Source organism: Danio aesculapii, chromosome 8 (assembly GCF_903798145.1).
Source record: "Danio aesculapii chromosome 8, fDanAes4.1, whole genome shotgun sequence".
In the NCBI taxonomy this organism is placed as follows: Eukaryota; Metazoa; Chordata; class Actinopteri; order Cypriniformes; family Danionidae; genus Danio; species Danio aesculapii.
Window position 1 is genome coordinate 34,144,401 of NC_079442.1, and position 23,939 is coordinate 34,168,339.

Genomic DNA, 23,939 nt, shown 5'->3' on the forward strand with positions numbered 1-23,939 from the left:
GGCAGTTCATTCCGCTGTGGCAACCCCAGATTAATAAAAGGACTAAGCCGAAAAGAAAATGAATGAATGTTTTCAATATTACAAAAATTCATATTTCTGTTCCATAGACACCACCGCAAACCATTGCTTTTTTTCATACACTGGTAAATTGTGATAATTTTGGTACATATTCTTTTAGACTACTGGAAAGAAAACATTTAAATACACATTTTAGTATTGATTAAGTTTGCATCTGTAAAGTTCAGTTACAGTAAAAAACTTTAAAGACTTTTAAAATTTCCACTTCACCAATCCTACTTTAAAGGGATAGTTCACCCAAAACACAATAGTTCCAAATCTGTTTAACTTTCTTTCTTCTGTTGAACAAAAACAAAAAAAGATACTTTGAAGAAAGCTGGAAACCTGTGTAACATTTGACTTATATGTCAAAGGTTTTTCCTACTATAGAAGTCAATGGATAACAGGTTTTCAGCTTTCTTCAAAATACCCCCCTTTATGTTCAACAGAAGAAAGAAACTCAAAGAATCACTTGAGAGTGAGTTTCATTTTTGGGTGAACGATGCCTTTAGTTCTTATCTATGTAACGTTTTTTGATAGAGTAGTTAATTCATTAATTATTCACAAAATTATTCTACATTTTATTTCTAAAAATCAGAAAAGTGTTCCCCCAACCCCTCTCAGCTGATTGTATTTTCTAGTTTATGGGGGAGTCACAAGTCAACTAAATAAAATAACCCTACTTCATCCAGTGTTTTGATCATTTGGAATTGGAATGTCTTTATTGTCCCCGAAGGGCAGTTAGGTTTACAGCAATAGCTGACAGTTAACAGCCACAGGTCACACTCGACAACATAGAAGTGACAGTAAACAACAAAATGAATCATAATCAAGTAAAAAAAAACACACACAACTTAAAGCTTGTTAAGTAACCCAACTACAGTTGAAACAAATGGATGCAAATATCTGTTGGACCTTGCCCATCTGAAATAAGTATACCTTTGACCTGATGGCAGAAGGCAAAACTTTGAATAAAGTGGATGGTTCTCATCTGCCAAAATGGACATCGCCTTCTTTATGACTCTCCGCCCATACACCTGTCCAATACTGTTAAGATTTATGCCCAAATTCTTTTAAGATAGATGAACAATTTTTGAAAGTCTGTTTTTACTTGTCACCCTCAAATTACCATACCAGCATATTACAGCAAAAGTTAAGAGACTTCTTTTAGAAAAATAAAATGTCCTAAGAATAGGCCTATCCACATTAAATCCTTTCAACTTCCTCAAGTAAAACAATTGATTCGCCTTTTTACAAATAAAATATGAGTTGGCCTCAAAGTTCAGTTTATAATATTATCATATTGATAATTCAGGCGAATTATAATGTATTTAATTTAAATACTAAACCAGATTTCTCTTAATACTGTAAATAATAAACAGATAATAATAAATAATAAACAAAGACTTTTAGAAGACTTTCAGTCGAAAGATGTTAAATACTGTATCTAAAATCAGCAGATTAACGCAATTATATCAAGCAAACAGCTGAAGTAGGCTAGCAGGCTTTGCACAGAAAGTGAAAATGAAGGCATACGAAATCATAATTTCACGTGACCATTTAGCCCTCCTATCTCCAACTTTTACTCCCAAACAACTCTGAAAACAGTAAAGTAGTCTCATTTAAGCTAATGTTGTCTTAAACACGCATTTGAAGCAAGTCAACAGCATGTTATAAACATCATTGGCAACATTGTTTGGTATGGACTCGGCCGGATTAATGGGAAGTGTGATGATGATGATGTGGTTTCGATGAAAATGAATTGTTGCGCTACGGTGACGTCACGCCCGTTGTTTCAGATGACGTTGAGAGAAGCAGGCCGCACGCGCATAGCAGGAACCTACTCTGTCAGATTTCTGTGGATCAAGGTCGTCGATTTCTCTTCAATCACACGGAAATACGGGTAAATATTCGCGATCGCGGGGGTTTTAATGTACCGCAAATGTTCGTGGGACGGTCTCGAGGTCCCAGCTGTCCGTTTGCGTGCGTGCCATCACGTCTGCTAGTCGTTAGCACAGCTAGCGCGTTAGCCTGGCTAAATGAATATCACAAACAAGAACAACTTTCATCTAGTCAGCGATTTTAACACGGTCGTCCACACGCAATATTAGCTACTTTTGAAGGGAACCATTCGCCTCGGGTGTCGCTTTGGCGTTGACATCAGGTCGGTTTGTTGTTTGTCGCGATAGTCGGGTCAAAGACAAATGTTTTCTAATTGCGGAGCCGCTCTCAGCTGATTTTCCATGGACTTGCTCCAGGATAACCTTGTTTGTATGGTAATCTGTCGTTCGCATTGTTGCGGTAAACTTCTGTATTTCCACATTTAACACTAACTTGCTTCTTTATTTGAATTGAAGCGCAACTGTTGCCAGATTGTTAATCGTTATTTGATCAGCAGGCTGTTTAGGTTACTGTAACCTGGACCATTCGTTTGTTTGTTTGAGAAACAAAAAGCGAACAAAGAAACTTTTGTTTTATGCAGCATGTTGTCAGCCTCTAGCAGAGTCGACAACAAATAAGTCGAGTTTAAAGTTGTTTTTCTACTATAACTGAAGTCCAACAATAACCAGTTTTCATTGTTAAACATTGTTCATGTTTTGCTCTTATCTAGTGCATCTTTTGCTTGATACATTTGAAATGGGTACATACTCGCTAGAGCAGGGAGGATATGAAAGTTGATACATTTTAGTGTCATTTGTTTCATCATATGGCCTTTTTGCAGTTTAACACTAAATGTGTGCGTACTTGCTTTGTTACAGTGTATTGTACAGTTTGCTTGCTGCAGTTTGCATATACTTACTTTAGCGATAACAGTAAATTAGAAACAGTTGCAAATAACTAAGTCTAACTGTAGAACGACAGGCTTGTAGTTTATTAACATTTATCATTACTTATTTGTCCAATAAATACTCAGTAACAAGGAGACCTTGAAATAAAATGAAAATTTGTATAATAAAAATAGAATAAAAGACGCAAGATAATAGTATTATTTACTGACCCTTATCCCATCAAAAATCATGTTCTTATTTCTCCCCATGCTATATGAGAATACTATTTTTTTTCTATCAAATTTTCCTATCCATAGTGACCATGAAAGCTCAACTATTATTTGGCTTCAGAAAAATTGCAATTTTCCATGCAAGTTGTAAGTTTTTAGGGATGCACCAAAATGAAAATTCTTGAACGAAACCAAAAATTCAAGAAATGTTTGCAATTTATTAAACGATGCCTAATGCAATACTTTAAAATTAATTTCTTGTGGTTTGCGTACACTTACTTTAGTAATAACAGTCAATTAGAAACAATTGCAATTGACTAAGTCTTATTGTAGACCGAAATGCTTGTGGTTTATTAACATTTATCATTTCTTATTTGTCCAATTATCCAGAAACAAGGACACCTTGAAATAAAATGTGGAATCTTTATAATAAAATAGAATAAAAGATGCAAAATAATAATATTATTTACTCACCCTTATCCAATTCAAAATCTTTATGGTGTTATTTCTTCCCATGCAATACAAGAATACACATTTTTTTTTCTCTCAAATTTTTCAGTTCATAGTGACCATGAAAGCTTAGAACTATTATTTGGCTTCAGAAAAATCGCAATATTCCACGCAAGTTGTTAAAGTTTTTAGGGACTCATCAAAATGAAAATTCTTGAACGAAACCAAAAATTCAAGATTCGTTTGCAATTTATTAAACGATTCCTAATGCAAGACTTAAAAATTAATTTCTTGAGGTTTGCGTACACTTACTTTAGTAATAACAGTAAATTAGAAACAATTGCAATTGACTAAGTCTAATTGTAGACCGATTTATTAACCGGTTGACCGGTTTATTAACATTTATCATTTCTTATTTGTCTAATTATCCAGAAACAAGGACATCTTGAAATTAAATGTGATCAAATACTTCTATTTTATTATAAAGATAGAATAAAAGATGGAAGATAATATTATTTACTCACTCTTATCCCATTCAAAATCTTTATGATGTTATTTCTTCCCATGCAGTACAAGAATGCTCTTTTTAAATTGTTTAATTCATGGGGTGAGTATGAATAACCATGACCATGAGGGTGTCAAGGCCCAAAAAACACCATAAAAGTCAAACATATCACTCTTGTGCATAAAGCTATTATAAAGCTTCAGCAAATTGACAATATTCCACACAAGTTGTGTATGTTTTTAGGGATGCACCAAAATGAAAATTCTTGAACGAAACCAAAAATTCAAGATATGTTTGCAATATTAAACAATTTCCAAGACTTTGCAAGACTTTTAAATTAGTTTTTTGATTTTTACCTAAACACAGAAGTGAAATTAAAAGTTTTGGAATACAAATATTAAGGTTTTAATTAGTTAATCTATTAATATACCAAATTTAATTAAACTTTATTTAGATTAATAAAATGGCCCTAATGTCCTAGTGATGGGTTGCAGCTGGGAGGGCTTTCTCTGTGTAAAACATATGCTGGATAAGTTGGCGGTTCATTCTGCTGTGGCGACCCCTGATTTATAAAGAAACTAAGCTGAAAAGAAAATGATTGAATGAATAAAAATGGCACAAAAGTGAGATTGATTTTAAATTACACTTAAGGTAGTTTAATCTTTTTTTTCTCTCTTTTTTTAATAGGTTGGTAAGATACTTTTTAAATTTAATGCTGTAATCATTTATTTTCAAACATTTATTAAATAACAAGGTAGGCATTAGACAATAACCGGTTTCAAGATTTACTGCAGTCATTCCACTCAAATTTTCTGTTGTGGTATATGTAAGTTGTTTTTTTTTTTTATATACTTTTTTTGTTTTGTTTTTTAGGGTAACAGTATGTCGAGCAGCAAAGAACCATCCACATCAAAAGCTACTACTTAGCCCACAATTCAGCAAACATAAAAAAAAAAACTAATCGAGTGACCTTAATCCAAGGGTTTCTTACCGTTAGAATTTTATACCAGCCCATACCTATAACAAGGGTATTTAACATGATAGTTAAAATATGTTCTATGTTGCAGCTTGAACGGATGTGTCTATATTGAGCTGTCATACCCCATTATGCAGTGTAAATATCGCATTAACCCTTTTGTAATTAAAAAAAAAAAGTAAATTAAAAGAGTTTAAATAGTGACGTGCTAATTAAGTGTCACACTTTCAGTCAACAAATTTGGTGCATTCCTAAGATTAAAGTTTGATTGGCCAACTGTAGGGCCAGGCTAATAAACGATATTTTATCAAATCACCATAAAATTTATATCAATAGCAATGATAAGCTCGGGACTTTTTTACTCTATACTGATCTAATCACACAGCAGAAATGAGCGACAATGGGAATCTAAAAGTGTGTCGATATTCGAGATCTTCCGAATTTTCAGCCAGTGAAAATTTATTGGCTGAAAATGTTATGCTATTTAATGGACCCTCTAATTTTTGTGGCTTCAGTCATTGTTGGGGTACTCCTTTAAATCTTGAAGAATTAACAATTTATATCGAAATATATATCATTATCATTCAATATGGAAAATAATTATCCAGATTGCATTTTTGCCATGTCGCCATAAACTATGTTGTATAAACTTGTAAGTCAAATATCTGTGTAAAGTTTATTTTAGAGTTTCATTTTATTTTAAAAAAGGGAGACTTGCATCATGATGGCACAATTTCAATAAATAAATAAATAAAAATGGCTAAAATACTATTTCTTTAATAACAGGTTTGTGATAAATTATGCTACAGTATTATTTACGACTTGGCGATAAATAATGCTAATGGAATACTAATTGTTGTACTCCATCTACAGGATCGTCTTCTCCCGTCCCCCTTACCCCCCCTTTCTCAAACAGCATGGCTCAGGAGACAAATCAGACGCAGGTGCCAATGCTTTGCACTATGGGATGCGGTTTCTATGGTAATCCTCGCACCAATGGAATGTGCTCTGTCTGCTATAAGGAACATCTGCAGAGACAACAAGGAGGGGGACGAAACAGTCCCCCAGGTGAGAAAGGTAAATCAATCTCCCAGTGTCCTTTGCACCATTTGCATTCAGAACTAGAGACACAGAAATCAGAATAGATCAGGTTTTGTGAAAAGTGTGTGATTGGTAACTGGCCCATTTTCTTCTTCTTAATATTTTTTTTTATTTGTGTAATCTCTGTTCTGGGCTTGCATGCAAACTACACTGGAGTGATTTTATAGTACAAAGTGTGTTAATAGAACATTAACAGAGGCCACAGATGCTGCACAGATGTACCAACAGACACTCTGGCCTGGGCACACACACACACAGAAAAAACACAATATATTCTGCAACTTTAACAAATGTAACACATATTGACATTCATACTTCTGAGATATTTTTTTTTTAAACATTAAAGCAATAGATATGACTTTTGTGTTGTCCAGTTTTCATTATAGCTACAGGGTGTCCGCTGGGTCTAATGTCTTATTTCAAATCTAAAATTTTGGCCCTTAGTTTTAAAATCACTGAAAGAATGTCTTAGAGGTCTTAAATTTTAAATGGATCTTAATTTTCTCATGTCCATTTATTAATATTTAGCTCTTTATCATTTTAAAACTTCTTCTTTTAATGAAAATCTATGTTGAAAAAATGCTTGTTTTGACACATTATGTCTAATTTGGCTTAGAAATATATTTTTTTGAAAGAGCAAGTAAAAACTTTACCGCTGGCCCAACCGGGTCATTTGAAAAAAAATCTTTACCCTTTAGCCCTGTTTAAGTCTGAAATTTCATTTATAATGGTCTTAAAAAGGTCTTTAAATCTTAAATTTGACTTGATAAAACCTGCAGAAACCCTGTGCTCAAAATTAGGCGATTGCTTTTATTTTTTTATTTGAAAAAGTGTTAATTTTTTAAAACGTTACACAAGTTTGAAACACATCTTCATCTTTGCAAACCTCTGTCAAGAAGTAGAGTAAACCTCTTTTTTCCAATGTAGTATACAAGAGTTTAATTTAAAGGGATAGTTTACCCAAAAATGAAAATTTTATTCACCCTCAAGTGTTTCCAAATCTTTGAGTTTCTTTATTTTGTTATCTTTTTTTTTTTTTTTTTTTTTCATTTTCTCATGTGAATTATGGTTGAATAAAAAAAAAAAATTCAAAAGTAGAAGCTTACTTTTTCAGATTTTAGTAATACTGGAAAGAAATCCAAAATACAGAATTGGTAATGGGAGGATTTATTGAAGAATCTGTAATGCAGGGTTCACATAAATATTGGAATGAAATATTTTTGAGAGTAGTCAATGCAAAATCACGTCACGATAAAGGCGAATTTCTACCGGGTGGCGCAAATGATGTGGTATGTTCAACAAATAATTGAACTTGTGTGGAAAATATGATTTAATTAAAGTTTATTTGTATAGCACTTTTCACAATAATAACTGTATTTAAACAGAGTGATTTTGTCATTTTTATTCAGCCCGTCTACTGTTTTTTTTTTTTTTATTCATAAATAAAGCTAGTCATCATATTATTTTTTTACTTTATTTTAACAATATAATTATTATTATTATTATCATCATTATTATTATTATTATTTTAAAATTTGCTTGTAAAAATAAATCAAGATCTGTGTATTGCTTTCAGAAAACAAAAGTGCTTTGTTAAAAGTTAATGCCTTGTGTCTTTCTAGCAGCCACATCTCCTGTAGGTTCTCCAGGTGCTTCTCCAGTAACAGTGGAGTCCACCCCTCTACCCACTACAGAAGCTGGTACCCCGACTGAAGAACGCTCGTCTAGGTGAGAATGAATGAATCAAGCCATTCTTGGTCGAATTGGTACAGACTATAAACGAAAACAGTCTGTAGGTCAGTCATAATCTCTTAATGATCACCAGATGTGTGTAATGTTAAAGCAAGGTATTCTAACAAGTGAGTCCTGTGTTTGTTTGGGTTGTGTTCATGCAGTAGTTCACCGAGCCCAGTAACTCAGCAGATGACTGCCATGAGCATTTCCCAGGACACGGCAAACACTGATTCAGACAGAGCAGAAGTGGAGGAGGAAGAGGAGGAGGGTTCGTCTAAAAGCACAGGTCTGTCTCATGCAAGCATTCTGAACACAATAATTCTTTTATTGTTTTGGATGTGATGCATAATTATTATTGTATATTATATACGTTTGTATCATTTTAGTTACTGTTTAGGGGTCAAAAAGTTACAAAAGTGCTTTTATATACAAAGAAAGCATATTAAAATCAAGAAAAGTGTCTGCTTTAATGTTTCAAATTACTTAAGAATTGGTCAAAGTTTTGTGGAAATGTACTTATTGTAACTTATATTTTTTGTATAGAAATATCTGAAAATATAGGTATATTAAAAATATATAAAAAGAAAAGTTATACTATATGTATTATACACGATTAACATGTCTTACTGACAAATGGTCTAAACCAGGGGTGTCAAACTCAGTTCCTGGAGGGCCACAGCCCTGCACAGTTTAGTTCCAACCCTGCTTTAACACAGTCATCCTGCGGTCACACTAGATGTTGTGCGTGTGAAATTCTGTCTACGGTGTTGCGAAAAGCGAGCGATTGGTCCATGTTTTAAATTTCTGTCCAGAGAGGTCATGTTTTGACCTTCAATTGGTCTTATGTAATCATGTGATGCGATTTCGCAGGTCAGAGTTCACCAAACTTGAACTTTCCAACACAGCAAACTGCAAAATTTGTTGCATGAGCTTGCGTTTCCGGTCTGAAGCATTTGCGTGCGTATGAATGGAAGTCTATGGAAAGAAAAGTTGTGTGTGATCGCAGCTTTACCTGTAGACTTCATACAAGGAATTAATTAGTTTGAGGTGTGTTTAACTAAACGGTGTAGAGCTGCGGCCCTGTGGTCTAAACTCATGATAGCTACAAAGTATAAAAATAAAAAAAAATTGCAATTAGTATCTCAGATTTAATAATAGCAAAGGAATAATAAGATATTTAGTAAGAAAACCAAATACAATTAATTGGTGTTTTTCAGGCTAAACTGTGATCATGAATCGTCGTTCAATATGCCGCTGTCAATGATTTTTATCTGGAGAGACCTTAAAGGAAATATTTAAAACTATGATTAAGCTATTTTTAAAAAATATAAATATTTTTTATTTATAAATGTGAGTTCTTCAAAAATAGTAGTTTTTTTAAATATAAATTTGTGTTTTTTTATTGCTGTTGATGTATGTTTATTGTTATACACATTTTTTTAATATAGAAAAGTGATATTTGTAAATAATGTACTTTTTTTTTTTTTTTACCATAACAGCCAGAGAAGCTGAAATGACAATAAAAACAAAACTCTATGCATGCCATGAAATGCTTCTTGTTTTGAATGCGCATCTCTTTTAAAAAAATTTTATGCATTCTTGTTACGTAAATGTTGTTAATATTGCTCTGTGAGTCACATAGGCATGGGACAATAAGCAGTTTCAAGGTTTACCGCGGAATGGAAAAGTCAAGGTTTTTCAACCGCTAAAATTTTCTGTTATACTGTTCCTAAGATATATGTAAAGTGTTTTTTTTTTATTTTATTTTTTTAAATATGTTGTAAAGAGTTCTTTTGAAACTAATAAAAGATAGCAGAAGTCAATTATTTATTTTAATTATTTAGCCTGACATCATTACTGTTCCAAAATAAGTGTTTTGTAAAATTAAATATATATTTTGTTAAAAGGGTTGTTGTTTTTAACTCGGGCATTTAAAAAGAACTTATTTTAGAGCAGTTATCACAATACCATGAAACCATGAAGTTTTTATCCAAGGTTAACATAGCGTAAGAACCTTACAGCGGCCCATGCCTGAAATCATACCAAAAATTGTATGGTAGTAATTTTTTGACAACAATAAGCAGGGCATATTATAATGTAATGAAGAAGGGGCTATTTTATGCTTAAACCTTTTTTTTTTTTTTACTTTGAACCTCACTTTATATTACAAATCTTACATGTTAAAGCATTGCATGACATGAAACTATTTTCATTCTGAAATTGCTTGAAAAAGTTGACAATTGCAAAAAAATACAATCTTTGTTTATTGTAAGGGACTACTGTAGTTATTATTGACTATTATATTTTACAACATTGTTTGAAGGATTTAATTTAGCATGATGCATTCTTGGTGTACTCAAGAAAGCAAAGAAAGTATTGGCAGATTGTTAAACTATTAAACTGTTTTTATATTGATGTTTTTACCAACCTGTAATGCTGTGGTTTGATTCTTTTTTTGTTATTATATGCATTATTATGAAGCATAAAACTAATAAGGAAAATGGAAGCAAGCCTAGAGCTAAAGTCTTTCTATCAGTTGCTGTCAGTGCCAGAGCATCATGTAGCCTCATAAGCAGGAATGTTTCTTGTGTTTTAGAAATGATCCATTAGAGACTGACTGTGTCTTTTATCACAGGGCCAGTAGGGGAAGCTGCGCAAGCTTCCTCAGACGGAGATCAGACTCCTGACAAGAACAAAAAGAAGAATCGATGCTTCACTTGTAGGAAAAAAGTTGGCCTCACGGGTAAGAGCCAAGGGAAGAGCTTTGTGTTCTTCAATGAGGGCTGGGCTTTTATCTTATCTATGAACAGACTTCAATACATTAAAAAATGTAGCTTTGCTGCAAAAGAAGTTAATTTTCCTGTTTTGTTAGGAGAGTCAACAAATATTCTCTGCAGTCTTATTTCTATTCCTTATGTGCATGCATATTTAACCATTCATCCAATTTTCAGCTTTAAAGACAATGTAAAAACGTACATTTTGTGTATTATTGCACTGTATGAAGGGCTCTTTACAATTTTCTTTGAAAATAAAATACTTTTATTTACAGAGACATATTCAGTTATTCAAAACAATGTATTATTAGCAATGCTGCTGTTGGATCTTCATATTCATCAAAAGATTTTGAAGACTAGATCACAGTTTCCACAAAAACATTAAGCAGCACAACTGTTTTAAATACTACTACTACTAATAATAATGATTATAATAATAAGAAGAAATGTTTCTTGAGCACAGTTCAGTTTATTGAAGTATTTTTGTATTGAATTACAATAGAGTAGTGTGTTTCAAAAAAGATATATATTAGGGCTGTCAATGTTAACCTGAAATTCGATTAATCTGAAACTCGATTAATATTCGATTAATCTGAAAACGTAAATGCGTTAATATTTAACAATTGATTGTCTGATAAAATTTGACGTTTGGCAATATTTCAGTTTTAAACCAAATAACAAAAAGACAAATGTAGCAATTATGCATAATTTGCTGCAGAATGGTCCCTGTGACATGCAGCCGTACATCGAATCAAAGGTTTCATTTCGTCATCCAGTTATTGAAGCGCAGCTGCCATACAAGCATAAAGTCACAGAGCAACTCAAAAAGACCACTAAAGAATTTGCTAAATCTTTCAAAACAGCCCTTAATGTAACAGATATGAATGTCTTTCAGCCAAGAAGACTGTAGTGGAGGTCTAGTAAAAGCACAGTTGATCATATCTATTTTAAGTAGGTTTTAAGTTGTGTAGACCAAGTCAATTCCAATTTACAATTAATTGCACTTTTGGTTTTATAAAAAAAAAAAAAAATATATATATATATATATATATATATATATATATATATATATATATATATATATATATATATATATATATATATATATATATATATATATATATATATATATATATATATATATATATATATATATATATATATATATATATATATATATATATATATATATATATAAATAAAGGTGTTTAAAAGGTGTTCTAAATTATATTTAGTTTTATAACAATAAAGCTGCCAGTGTAATAGATTCAATGCATTGAATGAGTGCATACAGTATTTTACTGTATGCCGAGATATATGCATTTTTTTAATTTATAGGGTATGCCTATTAATATATAATATATTTACTTATTAATAAAAAAAAAGATATATATTATATATATATATAATATTTAGTAGGCTAGTCAGATATGTCATTTAATTTCTGTTTAGTTGCTGTGTTCAGGATTTAACAATAAAGGATAAAAGATTGTAACATGTCTCACTGTCATTTTAAACATGTAATCCATAACACCAAACTTTATACATATTATACCACGGTAATGAACCATCCAGATTTAGCGCAATAGAAATGTACTTGCCGCGACAGCCTTAACTGTACAATCAGTGGGAACTGTTGTTATAAGAATATTTGAATAAAAAAAAGCTAGAAAAACAAAATAAAAAGTGAGTCAGTTTGCAGAAGGAACTTTCATTGCACATGCTGAAGACCACTGGGTAGGGTTGCACCAGCTGATCTTAAGTTCTTTCTTAAACTGGAACGTAAAGTCCACACTTGGGGCTTAGTAACTACTAGATAGTTTGTAACTAAAGTTGCACCACATGATCTTAAGGCAAATCGTAGTAAGTAGGTTGTAAGCTCTCCATAAAGTCATGCGTAGTCACATTAAATGACATAATTTCCAATAAAAAGCATTTAAATCATTAAACTGCTTTAAAATTCTGCAACTAATGCATCTATATATAACTGTCCTATGAAAATGAAATAATAAATCACTTTTTAATGCACATTAAATTACAGTCAGTCACTAATAATAAATGACGCACACACCTGCATCGTGAATGCAAACGAAATACACATGGTTAAACTTGATTTTTTTTTATATCCTACACATGAAAGCGAAAAGAACAGGGAGATGAACTTAGTCCTGAAGAAATTCTTCTTTTAATTGATTTATACAATTAACACAAAACACTCCTTGAAAGAAAATTAAACTCTTCGAGATTTGGGAGGAAAATAAGGCTGTGAGTAGAAGATCATTCTTCATTATAGTCGTGAGCTCCTCGATGTAAACTAATCTCGGCGTCATCTCAACTTTAAGTCACTTCATACACTAAGGCTACGTTTTAATTTACGCACTACTGGTGCAACCGGCCCCTGGAGATCAGTAAGTGATCAAAATTACCTCTGTGTAATCGATGAAACTGACATATGCACTTTCAAAGCAAGTTAAAAAGTAATACATTTATAAGAACATTTAAGATAATAAAACTAAAGGATCTGTTTCCTTAGACTAGTCATGCATTTCTTTATTTTAAAGCTGCATATTTACAGGTTAATCATATATTTTAAATTTGCGTTAATCTAGGTTAATCAGATCATGATTGCAATTTTATTTTATTGATCGACAGCCCTAATATATAAAAATTGATACACCGTAAAACCCAAAAAGTTAACTCAAACCATTTGAGAAAACCGATTGCAACAAACCATTTAAGTTCAAAGACTAATCCTAATGAGTACTGTGAACTTAGTCCATTTGAGTAAACGAAGCAATTTGACCACAGTAAAACCTGATAAATGAAGAAAACTCAAACCGTTTGAGGAAACCCATTACTACAAACCATTTGAGTTATATGAGTATTGTGAACTTACTACAAATAAGTTGAAGTAATGAGGTACTTAATTAACTCATTACGTTCAACACTGAGTTCAAAACTCTTTTCAAATGAGTAGAATTAACTTTGTCATTTTTAAGTTAACTACAGTCATTTCATTTGATGAAGTTGACTGTTGGGTTGTGTAACATTTCACATTATTTCTTTTTTCGATCAAAAAATGCTGTTGGTTTTAATATTTTGAAAATAGTAAAAATCTTACAAAGCTTTAAACTTTTTTTTTTAAAAGGTACAGTTGAAGCCAGAATTATTAGCCCCCTGTTTATTTTTTTCCCCCAGTTTCTGTTTAACAGAGAGGATTTTTCAACACATTTCTAAACATAATAATTTTAATAACTGATTTATTTTATCTTTGCCATGATGGTAGTAAATAATATTTGACTAGATATTTTTCAAGACACTTCTATACAGCTTAATGTGGCATTTAAAGGCTTAACTAGGTTAATTAGGTGAACTAGGCAGGTTAGGGTAATTAGGCAAGTTATTGTATAAGGATGCTTTGTTCTGTAGACTATTGAAGAAAATATAGCTTAAAGATAAGCTAATAATTTTGACCTTAATGTTTTTAAAAAAAATAAAAACTGCTTTTATTCTAGCCAAAATAAAACAAATAAGACTTTCTCCAGAAGAAAAAATATTATCAGACGTACTGTGAAAATTTCTTTGCTCTGTTAAACATCATTTGGGAAATATTTAAAAAAGAAAAAAAAATTCAAAAGGGGGCTAATAATTCTAACTTCAACTGGATATCATTTTTCCCAAGACGATCATTTATTTTTGGTCTTTAATTTTTTCAATAAATAGCACATGGTCTTTTGGTGTCCACCAGTTTCAAATCCAAGATTAAGCACGCATAACTGACCATTTGAAAAGACTGAATCCGCTTTTTGTGTGTGACCAGGCTTTGACTGTCGCTGCGGTAACCTGTTTTGCGCTATCCACCGTTATTCTGACAAACATGACTGTCCCTACGACTACAGAGGAGCTGCCGCTGCCCGCATCCGCAAGGAGAACCCCATCGTGGTCGCCGAGAAGATTCAGAAGTTATGAGGACTGATGGCTTAACGAGCAAAACAAAATTGTTTGACCTGCAAGTTTTGGAACCATGGCGCTGAATAACACCATTCTAAAAAATGGATTCATTTCTTCATTGTAGGATAAGGTGGGTGGGGTCGTTGGGTACAGCCCCTTCTTGACCACTCCCTAAAACTATCATCTCCCTGTCTCTCCCAGAAGGACGATGTTCAGGTGTGAATGTGTGACATGCTGAGAGATATTGTGTGTGTGTTGTGTGTGTGTTTTTTTTTTTTTTTTTAGAGATTCAGGGAGAAAAGGGATTGGTTGTCAGATGGGCATCCCTGTGCACCGGGGGGAGGGTGGGCTCTTTAGTTTATACCCTGGCATTGATTTTTTTTTTTGTTAGGATATTAACATTATTTTTTTATAGGAGCCCTGCGATGAGGGTTCGCGAGTCCAGTTGAAGCGGGTGGGAGGGGAACTTCGAGAGGGATTTTCTGATATTGCAAAAAAAAAAATCTTGCTGAAGAATATAGATTTTAATGACTACTCCCTCATTTACCCATGTAAAATTATTTCTCTGTGTTATTCTTTTTTCTTTTTTCTGGTTAATTATCCCGACATGTCAAATCCCAGCCTGTGCATTTTAAAAAAATTCTCTTTTATATATTGACTTATCATGCTAATGTTGGGTGCATGAATAGTTATCAGATAAGGTTTTTGAAAGGGGGGAGGGTGGGGTGTAGCAAGAGCCTTGACATAAGCGAGTGACTGAGGTTTATTTCCTTTCCTTTTCTGTTTTAATGAGTGTATGGCATCAGAAGATCTATATTAATATATTGTACGTAGCTTGAATTGTGTGATTGCATTCTATTTATTTTGTATTATCATTTGGTTGGTTGGTACTGGAGGATTGGAAGCATGTGTCCCCCCCAAAAAAGGAAACCCCTTAATATTTCTGTCTTTACACATGCGTTTTAATGAATTCGAGCTCCTGATGGAATAGTGGATTGGAGTTTTAGCAAAAAAAAATGCTTCTTTTTAGAATCAAAGCACAAAAATGCTTTTCAGTTCGCACAAACGTAACAAAACGTGCAGATCCTCTGTGCTAGGAAGCCCGTTGTTGCTAATGCACGCCAGCGATAAACGATTACATTCTTTGCTCTCGACTGTGAGTGCAAGATATTCGTTAACCACCAGCAGACCAATGAATGATGCTAATGGAACCGGCTAGTAATTTGTTTATTAGGCGATGCCTTTCCGTTCCAAGACATGTATATTTACAATTTCTTCCGCTTTGCTTATGTTCTAGTGGAAGATGCACACAGACGCTTCCCCTGACAGATAATCGTTGCATGCTCGCACAGTTATTCGGCCATCTGCAAAGTTTGCTACAGCCACATTTGCGTTAAGCAACAAGAATGTAAGACAAAACAACATCCCATTGCATGGGCGACTCTGGTATTCTAGCAAATGGGATTTTTGTTATCTGATGTACATAATATGTGGCTGCCATTCTAATCAGAATGTTTAAGTAAGAATGAGACAGGTTCAGAAGAAAAAACACACACATGAAATGTCTGTTTGTGCGTGTGTAGTTTATTTACTACCCATATGTAAGAAGAAAGGTGTTCTCTGTCATCCTTCAAGTGAATCCTGTGTCTTTGTGCTGGTTGTGCATATTTTAATTACTATTATTCTGAATTTGTTTTTAGTAAAAGGGCTGAAACAACCATTTTGTATTAATCCTCAATGTTGTCCAGCAATCCTCCCTCATAAACATGTTGTTTTTTATTCCCTATGATTCGTACTCGACCGCTTGATGTAGTAGGCTTGTTGAAAGCAATTTGGTGGATGTATCTGATTTGAAGTCCTGGTAATGACCTTGCTGCTTTATTAAGGAAATAACCTGAGCTTTAATTAGCACCGTCTGTGATTTGCAGCATTATCCTCGGTGGGGCTGCCAGCTCAAGAGGGCTTTTGTGAAAGGCAGGTGTAAGTGGCTCAGTGAACTGGCATGTGTACACGCCATGCTTGGCTGAGCCGGCATCCTGACAGCCTTTTAATGAGGCTTTGGATCACACTCTTTCTGTCTGAAGCGTTTGCTTGAGGATAATCCTGCCCTTCTGGCTTTTGGGAGTAGGCATACAGACTGGGGAATGGCAGTGTCATAATATGGGAATGCTGGAGAAATCTGTGAATGTAGTCAGCCGCTTGACTATGAAGCTCCAGCAGGTTAAACGCCAGCTTAAATGTTGCCTTGAGTGTCTTATCAGAATGTTGGCATTGGAACATGCCCGTGCGTTATCCCATCTACGCTAGCAATGATTAACCTTCGTTGTTGCTTGTTATTGAGGAAAATGGAGAAGTGATTTCTTCCTTAATAGTAACTGCAGAGGAATTGCCTTTTATATATATATATATATATATATATATATATATATATATATATATATATATATATATATATACACATTATTTATTTATTTTTTATTTGTGTCGTTGACATTCAGCTTTCTCCCAGTAGTTCATCGGAACATTCGGATGGGTGATGTGAGTTTCAGCTCAGGCGTGTTCGGCAGTATATTAACCAGCATTCATGGATTAGCGTGCCCAGTCCCCCAGAGACACCACCAGATACCTTTTTTTTGTTTTCTTTTTTTGAAATTTAGGATTGTATGATGTGTATGAGTAAGTATAAAACCAATAAAATCACAAAGTTTATTTTAAATTTACACAATGTTTTGTGTTTTTATTTAAACGTGCAAAAATTACCCAGACCATCTAAACAGAGTGGGAGGATTACACTAGGCTTTTTCATTTCATGGACTTTAATTCATATGCTTGGAAAACCAAGAAGACAGGGATAGCAAGCTCATGCCATGTTCTAAAGTTTGTTTCTTGAACTCTGTCCTCATGGGTGCGCATGGCGACCTGAGTTTGATTCCCAGCTCGGTCCTTTGCCAATCATTCCGCCTCTCTCTGCTCCCAATGCTTTCCTGTCTGAAATCTCCACTGTAGTATATCATAATAAAGGTGAAAACCCCTAAGAAATAATTATATTAAAAAAAAATTTTTGCAGTGCTGTGGAAAAGAAAAGCAGCATATTTTTACAATTTAGATTACATTTTTTGTTGTTCATTTTAAAATAATGCTTGAAACTTTGTGCTAAGCGTAATACAAGTTTCCCCCAATGTGTCTTTTTAGCCCAAATGACCTCCTGTATCATTATTATACTATACTACAAATACCACTTCTGTGTGGAAGTAAAACTTTTTATGTGAGTCTCTTTGAATGCAAACGAGCTGCTGTTCCCTCCCCCCTTTTCTAATACAGGCGGAGCCTTTACCACTGGTACCTTTCTAGTTAACAATCCTGGTATACACTTTTTTTCCATGGACTTTCATTCATATGTATGTAAAGCCAGAACGCAAGCTCATGCCATGTTCCAAAGTTTGTTTGGTGAATTCTGTCCTGCGAAATAGTTTCACCCGAAGAGCAGTAGAAAGGCTGAAATGACATGTGACCTCAGCTGAATTAAAATACGCACTTTTGTACAGATGTGTAGTATATTTTTACAATTTAGATTACACTTTCATTTTAATGTTGTTTTTGTTTTTTAAATAATTCTTGAAACTTTGTGCAAAGCGTAATACAAGTCTCAGGATCCCTCACAATGTGTCTTTTTAGCCCAAATGACCTCATGTATCATTATTATACTATACTACAAATACCACTTCTGAGTGGAAGTAAAACTTTTTGTGTGTTTCTTTAGACGCAAATGAGCTGCTGTTCCCTCCCCCTTTTCAAATACAGGCGGAGCCTTTACCACTGGTGCCTTTCTAGTTAACAATCCTGGTAAATGCTTTTTTTTCATAGACTTTCATTCATATGTATGGAAAGCCAGAACGTAAGCTCGTGCCATGTTCCAAAGTTTGCTTGGTGAACTCTGTTTTGTGAAATAGTTTCACCCGAAGAGCAGTAGAAAGACTGAAATGGCATGTGACCTCAGCTGAATTAAAATACGCACATTTTTACAGTGCTGTAGTAAAGATGTGCAGCATATTTTTACAATTTAGATTACACTTAATTTAATGTTGTTTTTTAAATAATGCTTAAACTTTGTGCAAAACATAATACAAGTCTCAGGTTCCCCCACAGTGTGTCTTTTTAGCTCAAAATACCTCACATATCTTTATTATACTATACTATAAATACCATTTCTGTGTGGAAGTAAAACTTTTTTTGTCTCTCTTTAAATGCAAATGAGCTGCTGTTCCTTCCCCCCCTTTCCTGATACAGGTGGAGCCTTTACCACTTGTCAGTTGGCAACCCTGGTATAGGCTTTTTTTGTTTGCAAAGACACAGAGCTTTTTGTGAGGGTCACACACAATTTAAAACGAGTTTACATAATGTTGGTAAACATTTGGGAAAGAAATTGCATGTGTATCAGTGTATCTTGGTTCTTGATTGGCATTAATGGTTCCTGAAAGTACTATAACATTGCAAAAAGCTCTTCAATTCCACCAATAGTTCTTTGCTGGAAAAGTGTTCTGTATATTTCTTAAATGTTCTTCAAATAAAAAAAGGTTCCTTTAGGAACTGTTCACTCAAATAGTTCTACGTCATCACTGCAAGGAAAACTGTTGGAAAGGTGGGCGACATGGTGACTTGGTGGTTTGCACTGTTGCCTCACAACAAAAAGGTTGCTGGTTCGAGTCCCGGCTGGGCCACTTGGCATTTCTGTGTGGAGTTTGCATATTCTTCCTGTGTTCACGTCAGTTTCCTCCACAAGTCCAAAGACATGCAGTATAGGTGAATTGAATAAACTAAAATTGACCGTAGTGTATGTGTGTGTATGGATGTTTCCATGTACTGGGATGAAGCTGAAGGGCATCCGCTGGATAAGTTGGTGGTTCATTCCTCTGTGTCAACCCCTTATGAATAAAGGGACTAAGCCAAAGGCAAATGAATGAATGAAAGTTGGAGAGGTAGAAAGCATAATAGGACTGCTTCAAAATCTATCTAAAGAACTTTGCCTAAACATGTGAACTGGAAATGTTCCAGCATTGATGCCATTTGGGATCCGTTATTTTCAGGAGTGTAGTGCATGCAGTTCATTGAAAATAAATAGTTATAAATGTGACTGTTGTACCTTTGCATAAACATTCACGTTACTCACTCGTGTGGAAAACTAACAAACGTCACTTCAGGAAATGCTGTAGATAATGACTGATCACCCACTTATTTGACCATAGCTGTACTTCTCTTAACCCGCCTCTGACGATGTCCTTTCGTGCTGTGCCATTAGATGAGTAAACTAGAACACTGAAGATGTCATGTGTGTGTATGAATCACCCTGAGCTATTGACATTACTGAAATGTAGCCAGTTTCACTTCCTACATGGCTGGTTATTGATTGTCTGCTCTTGTGGAATACTTTTCTCACTCTTAACTTGCTCCAATATATTTTGAATACTTTGGTTCTCTTGAACACAAAAATATATTGAAGAATGTTGGAAATGTGTAACCATTGACATCCATTGGGGAAACAAATACTATGGAAATCAATGTGATCAACAGCAACAACTAAATAGTTTGGATTTGGAACAAGTCAAGGATGAGTAAATGAAAGAATTTTCATTTTTGGGAGAGCTGTCGCTTTAACATTTGTTTTGGTTTATTTTTTTGGCCACGTGACTCCACAATGGTTTCACTTTAGAAGAAGACTACTTTATCGACAGCAACCGGGAGTGTTTTTTAAAGGCCGTTCCATAATAAAGCTTATATCCTGATACTTGACCAAACGGGCTACACAAGTAAAGAGCTTTTTTAATTAAACATGTTTACAGCTATTTATAGTTCAAGTGTTATAACCTCTTATGGACAAGGCTATGGAAGCTTATAAAGAGATGCAGATTTTACATTATGTTGCACTTATAGAATAAATTGTGGTTCATGTCTCACGAATCAACCATTTGCGCGAGGCTTGAACGAAATGGATCCGTATTGTAAGCACAATGTAGGTCTATTTGGATGAATTTATCCTGGAATCACTGTAATCATCAGCTGTCTGGCAGGTTTTGCAAAGCTATACGCCAGCAGATCTGACAGAAATTCCCCCGATGCTCCTCCCTCGATGTGCCAGCGTAATTTCCGGATGAGATGAAAAGCGAAGACGTTTAGTTTGAACAGCCACTCTGCATGCTTTCCGCACTGACGTCGCGTCGAGTCACGTGGTACACTTTTCCAGACGATATAATAAAATATATAAACATTGAGTCCACTTGAACATTTTGATTTACGATTTATAGTGATCTTTAAGTGAAATGTTATTTTGGTTTCGTTCTGTATTAAACTACGATTATTTTTCTTCAAATTCTAAAATAAAGTTTTAATAAAAAAGAAGCCGTTTGCCATTATAACAGCATTTGGGGGATTTTTTAAATTTATTTTTATTTATTTATTTATTCTAATAAAAGCTATTATTTGTACATTTAAAAGGTAAATATATATCATAAAAGTTTGTAGATGTCTAATGTAAAAAATACAAATGAAAAGAAGAAAAATTTGTATTGTTTTTGTGCAAAATGATGCAAATATTGCTCATTTGTAATACATATGAAGAAAAATAGCATGTTTCTTCATAATTTCTATTTTTATAATGATATAATTTTTGTAAATGCAAATAAATTATTTTTTTCTTTTATAAATGCTTTTATGGCATGACCAAACACAAACTATTAAATAAATAAATAATTCAGTTGTTTTTATGTTCATAAACATTTTCATATATTTTATATAGTTTATTTATGTAAAAGATTAAAACAATTACAGTTTCTTTTTTAGATTTATTTATGTTAAAGATTAAAACAATTACCAAGTATTGTATCGTTATTGTTTTGTTCGACTGTATTATACAATTTAGGCCATTAGACTCATTATTTTTGTGCAAAAGTATGCAAATATTTCACATTTGTTATTCATATAAATAAAAATAGCATGTTTCTTCATTATTTCTATATTTACAACGATAGAATCTTTGTAAATACAAATAGTTTTTTTTTGCTTCTTTTTTAAATGCTTTTATAGCATGACCAAACAAAAACCTTTAAAGAAATCAATAATTCAGTTTTTTAAATATTTATAAACATTTTTATATAGTTTATTTTGGTTAAAGATTAAAACAATTATCAAGTATTGTATCATTATTATTTTGTTTGATTGTATTAAACAATAATTTAGGCCATTAGACTCATTATTTTTGTGCAAAATTATGTAAATATTGCACATTTGTTATTCATATGAAGAAAAATAACATGTTTTTTCATTATTTCTATATTTACAATGATAGAATCTTTGTAAATGCAAATATATATATATATATATATTGCTTTTACGAAAGCTTTTATAGCATGACAAAAACTATTAAACTATTCCATTTTTTGTTTATAAACATTTTCATATATTTTTATATAGTTTCTTTTTGTTAAAGATTAAAACAATTACCAAGTGTTGTATCGTTACAGTTTTGTTCTATATGTGTATAAATATTCCAGTTATGAATTATTTATCTTTCAGCCAAACTGTTTTTAACCCATGTTTACTTTACGATTTCCCACATCTAGCTCCTCCCACTTCAAGCCGGAGACGCAATGAAGAGTGGCGAGGCTAAGCAACATCTCTGACCGGAGTTGAAAAAACACACACAGCGCTATTAGCCTGTACCAGTAGATTATTGCATGTCTGGACTATATCCGGGAATCATCGTGGAACGACAAACCAGATATTGACTTTTATTCCTGAAAGCCTCTGCTTCTGCTTCGCGGACGAGACATGTCCTCATCGGCGTCCAGACCTTTATTTGTCATCTGAGAGGAGTCGTAGCTTGACTGGCTAACGTTAGCTGGCTAACTCCCTCTACCCCCTCATACGAGCTAGCCACTTAGCGACAGAGGTGTGAAAATATAAAGAAATCCGGCTTTGGCAGGCTGTGGACAAGAGAACGACACGTATGTGGAAAATAAATACATTACTGTGTTTGTTAGCACTGTGTGGTTCGTTTGCAGCTAAACGAGGTGTAGATTATAAGGTAAAGTTGGCGATGCGCGAGTCTGATTTGACAACTGGTTTGTTGCAGACTCTAACCGGTAAAATCTGACTGTCAGTATATATTATTTATATTTGTAGTCCATACAGTGTCAGATGGCAGACAGTCTATCGGTTTGAAGCTAAGAGGACTGTATAGCTGGGAGATAGGTTTACGGAATGCCTGAGTTAAATCTACCTGGGTATTACTTATTAACCGTTTGTTTACTGTTGGAGCTTTTTGCGCATTTGAGTCTTCGTAGAAATTTGTGGATAAGAAATATTTCAGAGAGAGCTCCACCTATAATCGTGTGTTTTTCGAAAGTGTAAATGTACTATCTTTATAAAACAATCACGTTAAATTAGTTTAGTTAGCAGAACAGATAGAAATGTAGAGCATTTTTGAGAATATATATTGGAAAGGGTCGCCCCTTCTTGGATGCCGCCATGTTGACATCACATGACTAGTGTCTAATAATATTAATAATTAATAATAAGATAATTAATTTTTAAAGACTATGATGAATAGTTTCCAGTTATTAACATTGTAAACCATCGTAACATCATTATTATTATTTTTTTCAAAATACGTTTATATTATCAACATACTAGATGTTTAACAAAAAATTAAGGGAGTTATGACCATTGTGTCATTTTTCTCTTTTCTGACTAACCATGTGATGTTATAAACTATATTCTCTTGTGACGATTGCTGAAGATTTTGTCACAATATATATGATATAAGCACAAAAATTAAATAAACTGCAACAAATTAAATGACTTTTGACAGATATAATAAATGAACTGTACATTTTTGCGTATTGCATTGTACAAAAAAGTAAACAAAGGTTTTAAACTAATTAAATTGCAAAAATAATAATATCATACAACAGGTAACACTACAATAAGATATCACTAGGCTCACACGGAATCTGTGTGGCAGAAATCTGCAGATTTCCGCACATTTTCAGCCCATCATTGAGTCTGTTTATTAAGTTGTGTGTTAATGTGTGTACATTTATATTTATTCAGTTTTTAAATTCATTTCAGAAATATTACTGACTAATATGAAAATGTTCATGTGATTTACTTACAATACAGTTTGTAAAGAAATCATTTCGGTCTTTTAGTAGATATATGATAATTATATTATATGAGAGACTTGTTTTGTTCACAAAATAAATAGATCTAATTGGATTTGCATTGTAAATATTAAATAAAAGTTAAACATTTATTATTTTTATTAAAACTTATCTTATTAAGTTTTTAGTTATGATACTCCTAACATCATTCCACACAAATCAGCAGATTTTTTACAAT

At 33.2% G+C, this 23,939-nt stretch overlaps 2 protein-coding genes across 4 annotated transcripts in view; both read left to right on the forward strand.

Annotated features, from left to right (window-relative positions):
• Nucleotides 1-1,841: 1,841 nt before the first annotated feature.
• Nucleotides 1,842-16,933, forward strand: zgc:77486 (uncharacterized protein LOC405808 homolog). Of its 3 annotated transcripts, none has more exons than XM_056463804.1 (6): nt 1,842-1,960; nt 5,860-6,063; nt 7,710-7,815; nt 7,983-8,107; nt 10,457-10,564; nt 14,416-16,933. In XM_056463804.1, exons 2-6 carry the CDS (start codon nt 5,904-5,906, stop codon nt 14,562-14,564), a joined length of 648 nt encoding a protein of 215 aa, XP_056319779.1. In that variant the 5' UTR covers nt 1,842-1,960; nt 5,860-5,903; the 3' UTR covers nt 14,565-16,933. The 3 variants fall into 3 exon arrangements, with proteins under 3 accessions (XP_056319779.1, XP_056319781.1, XP_056319780.1); XM_056463806.1 differs by having other exon boundaries at nt 7,986-8,107; XM_056463805.1 differs by having other exon boundaries at nt 7,713-7,815.
• A 5,262-nt stretch (nt 16,934-22,195) lies between these two features.
• Nucleotides 22,196-23,939, forward strand: part of abhd17ab (abhydrolase domain containing 17A, depalmitoylase b) — a 17,456-nt gene continuing 15,712 nt past the window's right edge. Inside the window, exon 1 of the mRNA XM_056463807.1 lies at nt 22,196-22,543. The gene's annotated coding sequence lies outside the window, so the exon portion shown is untranslated. The remainder of the gene's footprint in view (nt 22,544-23,939) is intronic.

Coding starts and splice junctions, on each gene's coding strand:
- zgc:77486 (XM_056463804.1), top strand. CDS start 5,904: ATGGCTCAGGAGACAAATCAGACGCAGGTGCCAATGCTTTGCACTATG. Junction 7,816..7,982: donor ACTGAAGAACGCTCGTCTAG/GTGAGAATGAAT, acceptor GTGTTCATGCAG/TAGTTCACCGAGCCCAGTAA. Junction 10,565..14,415: donor GAAAAAAGTTGGCCTCACGG/GTAAGAGCCAAG, acceptor GTGTGTGACCAG/GCTTTGACTGTCGCTGCGGT.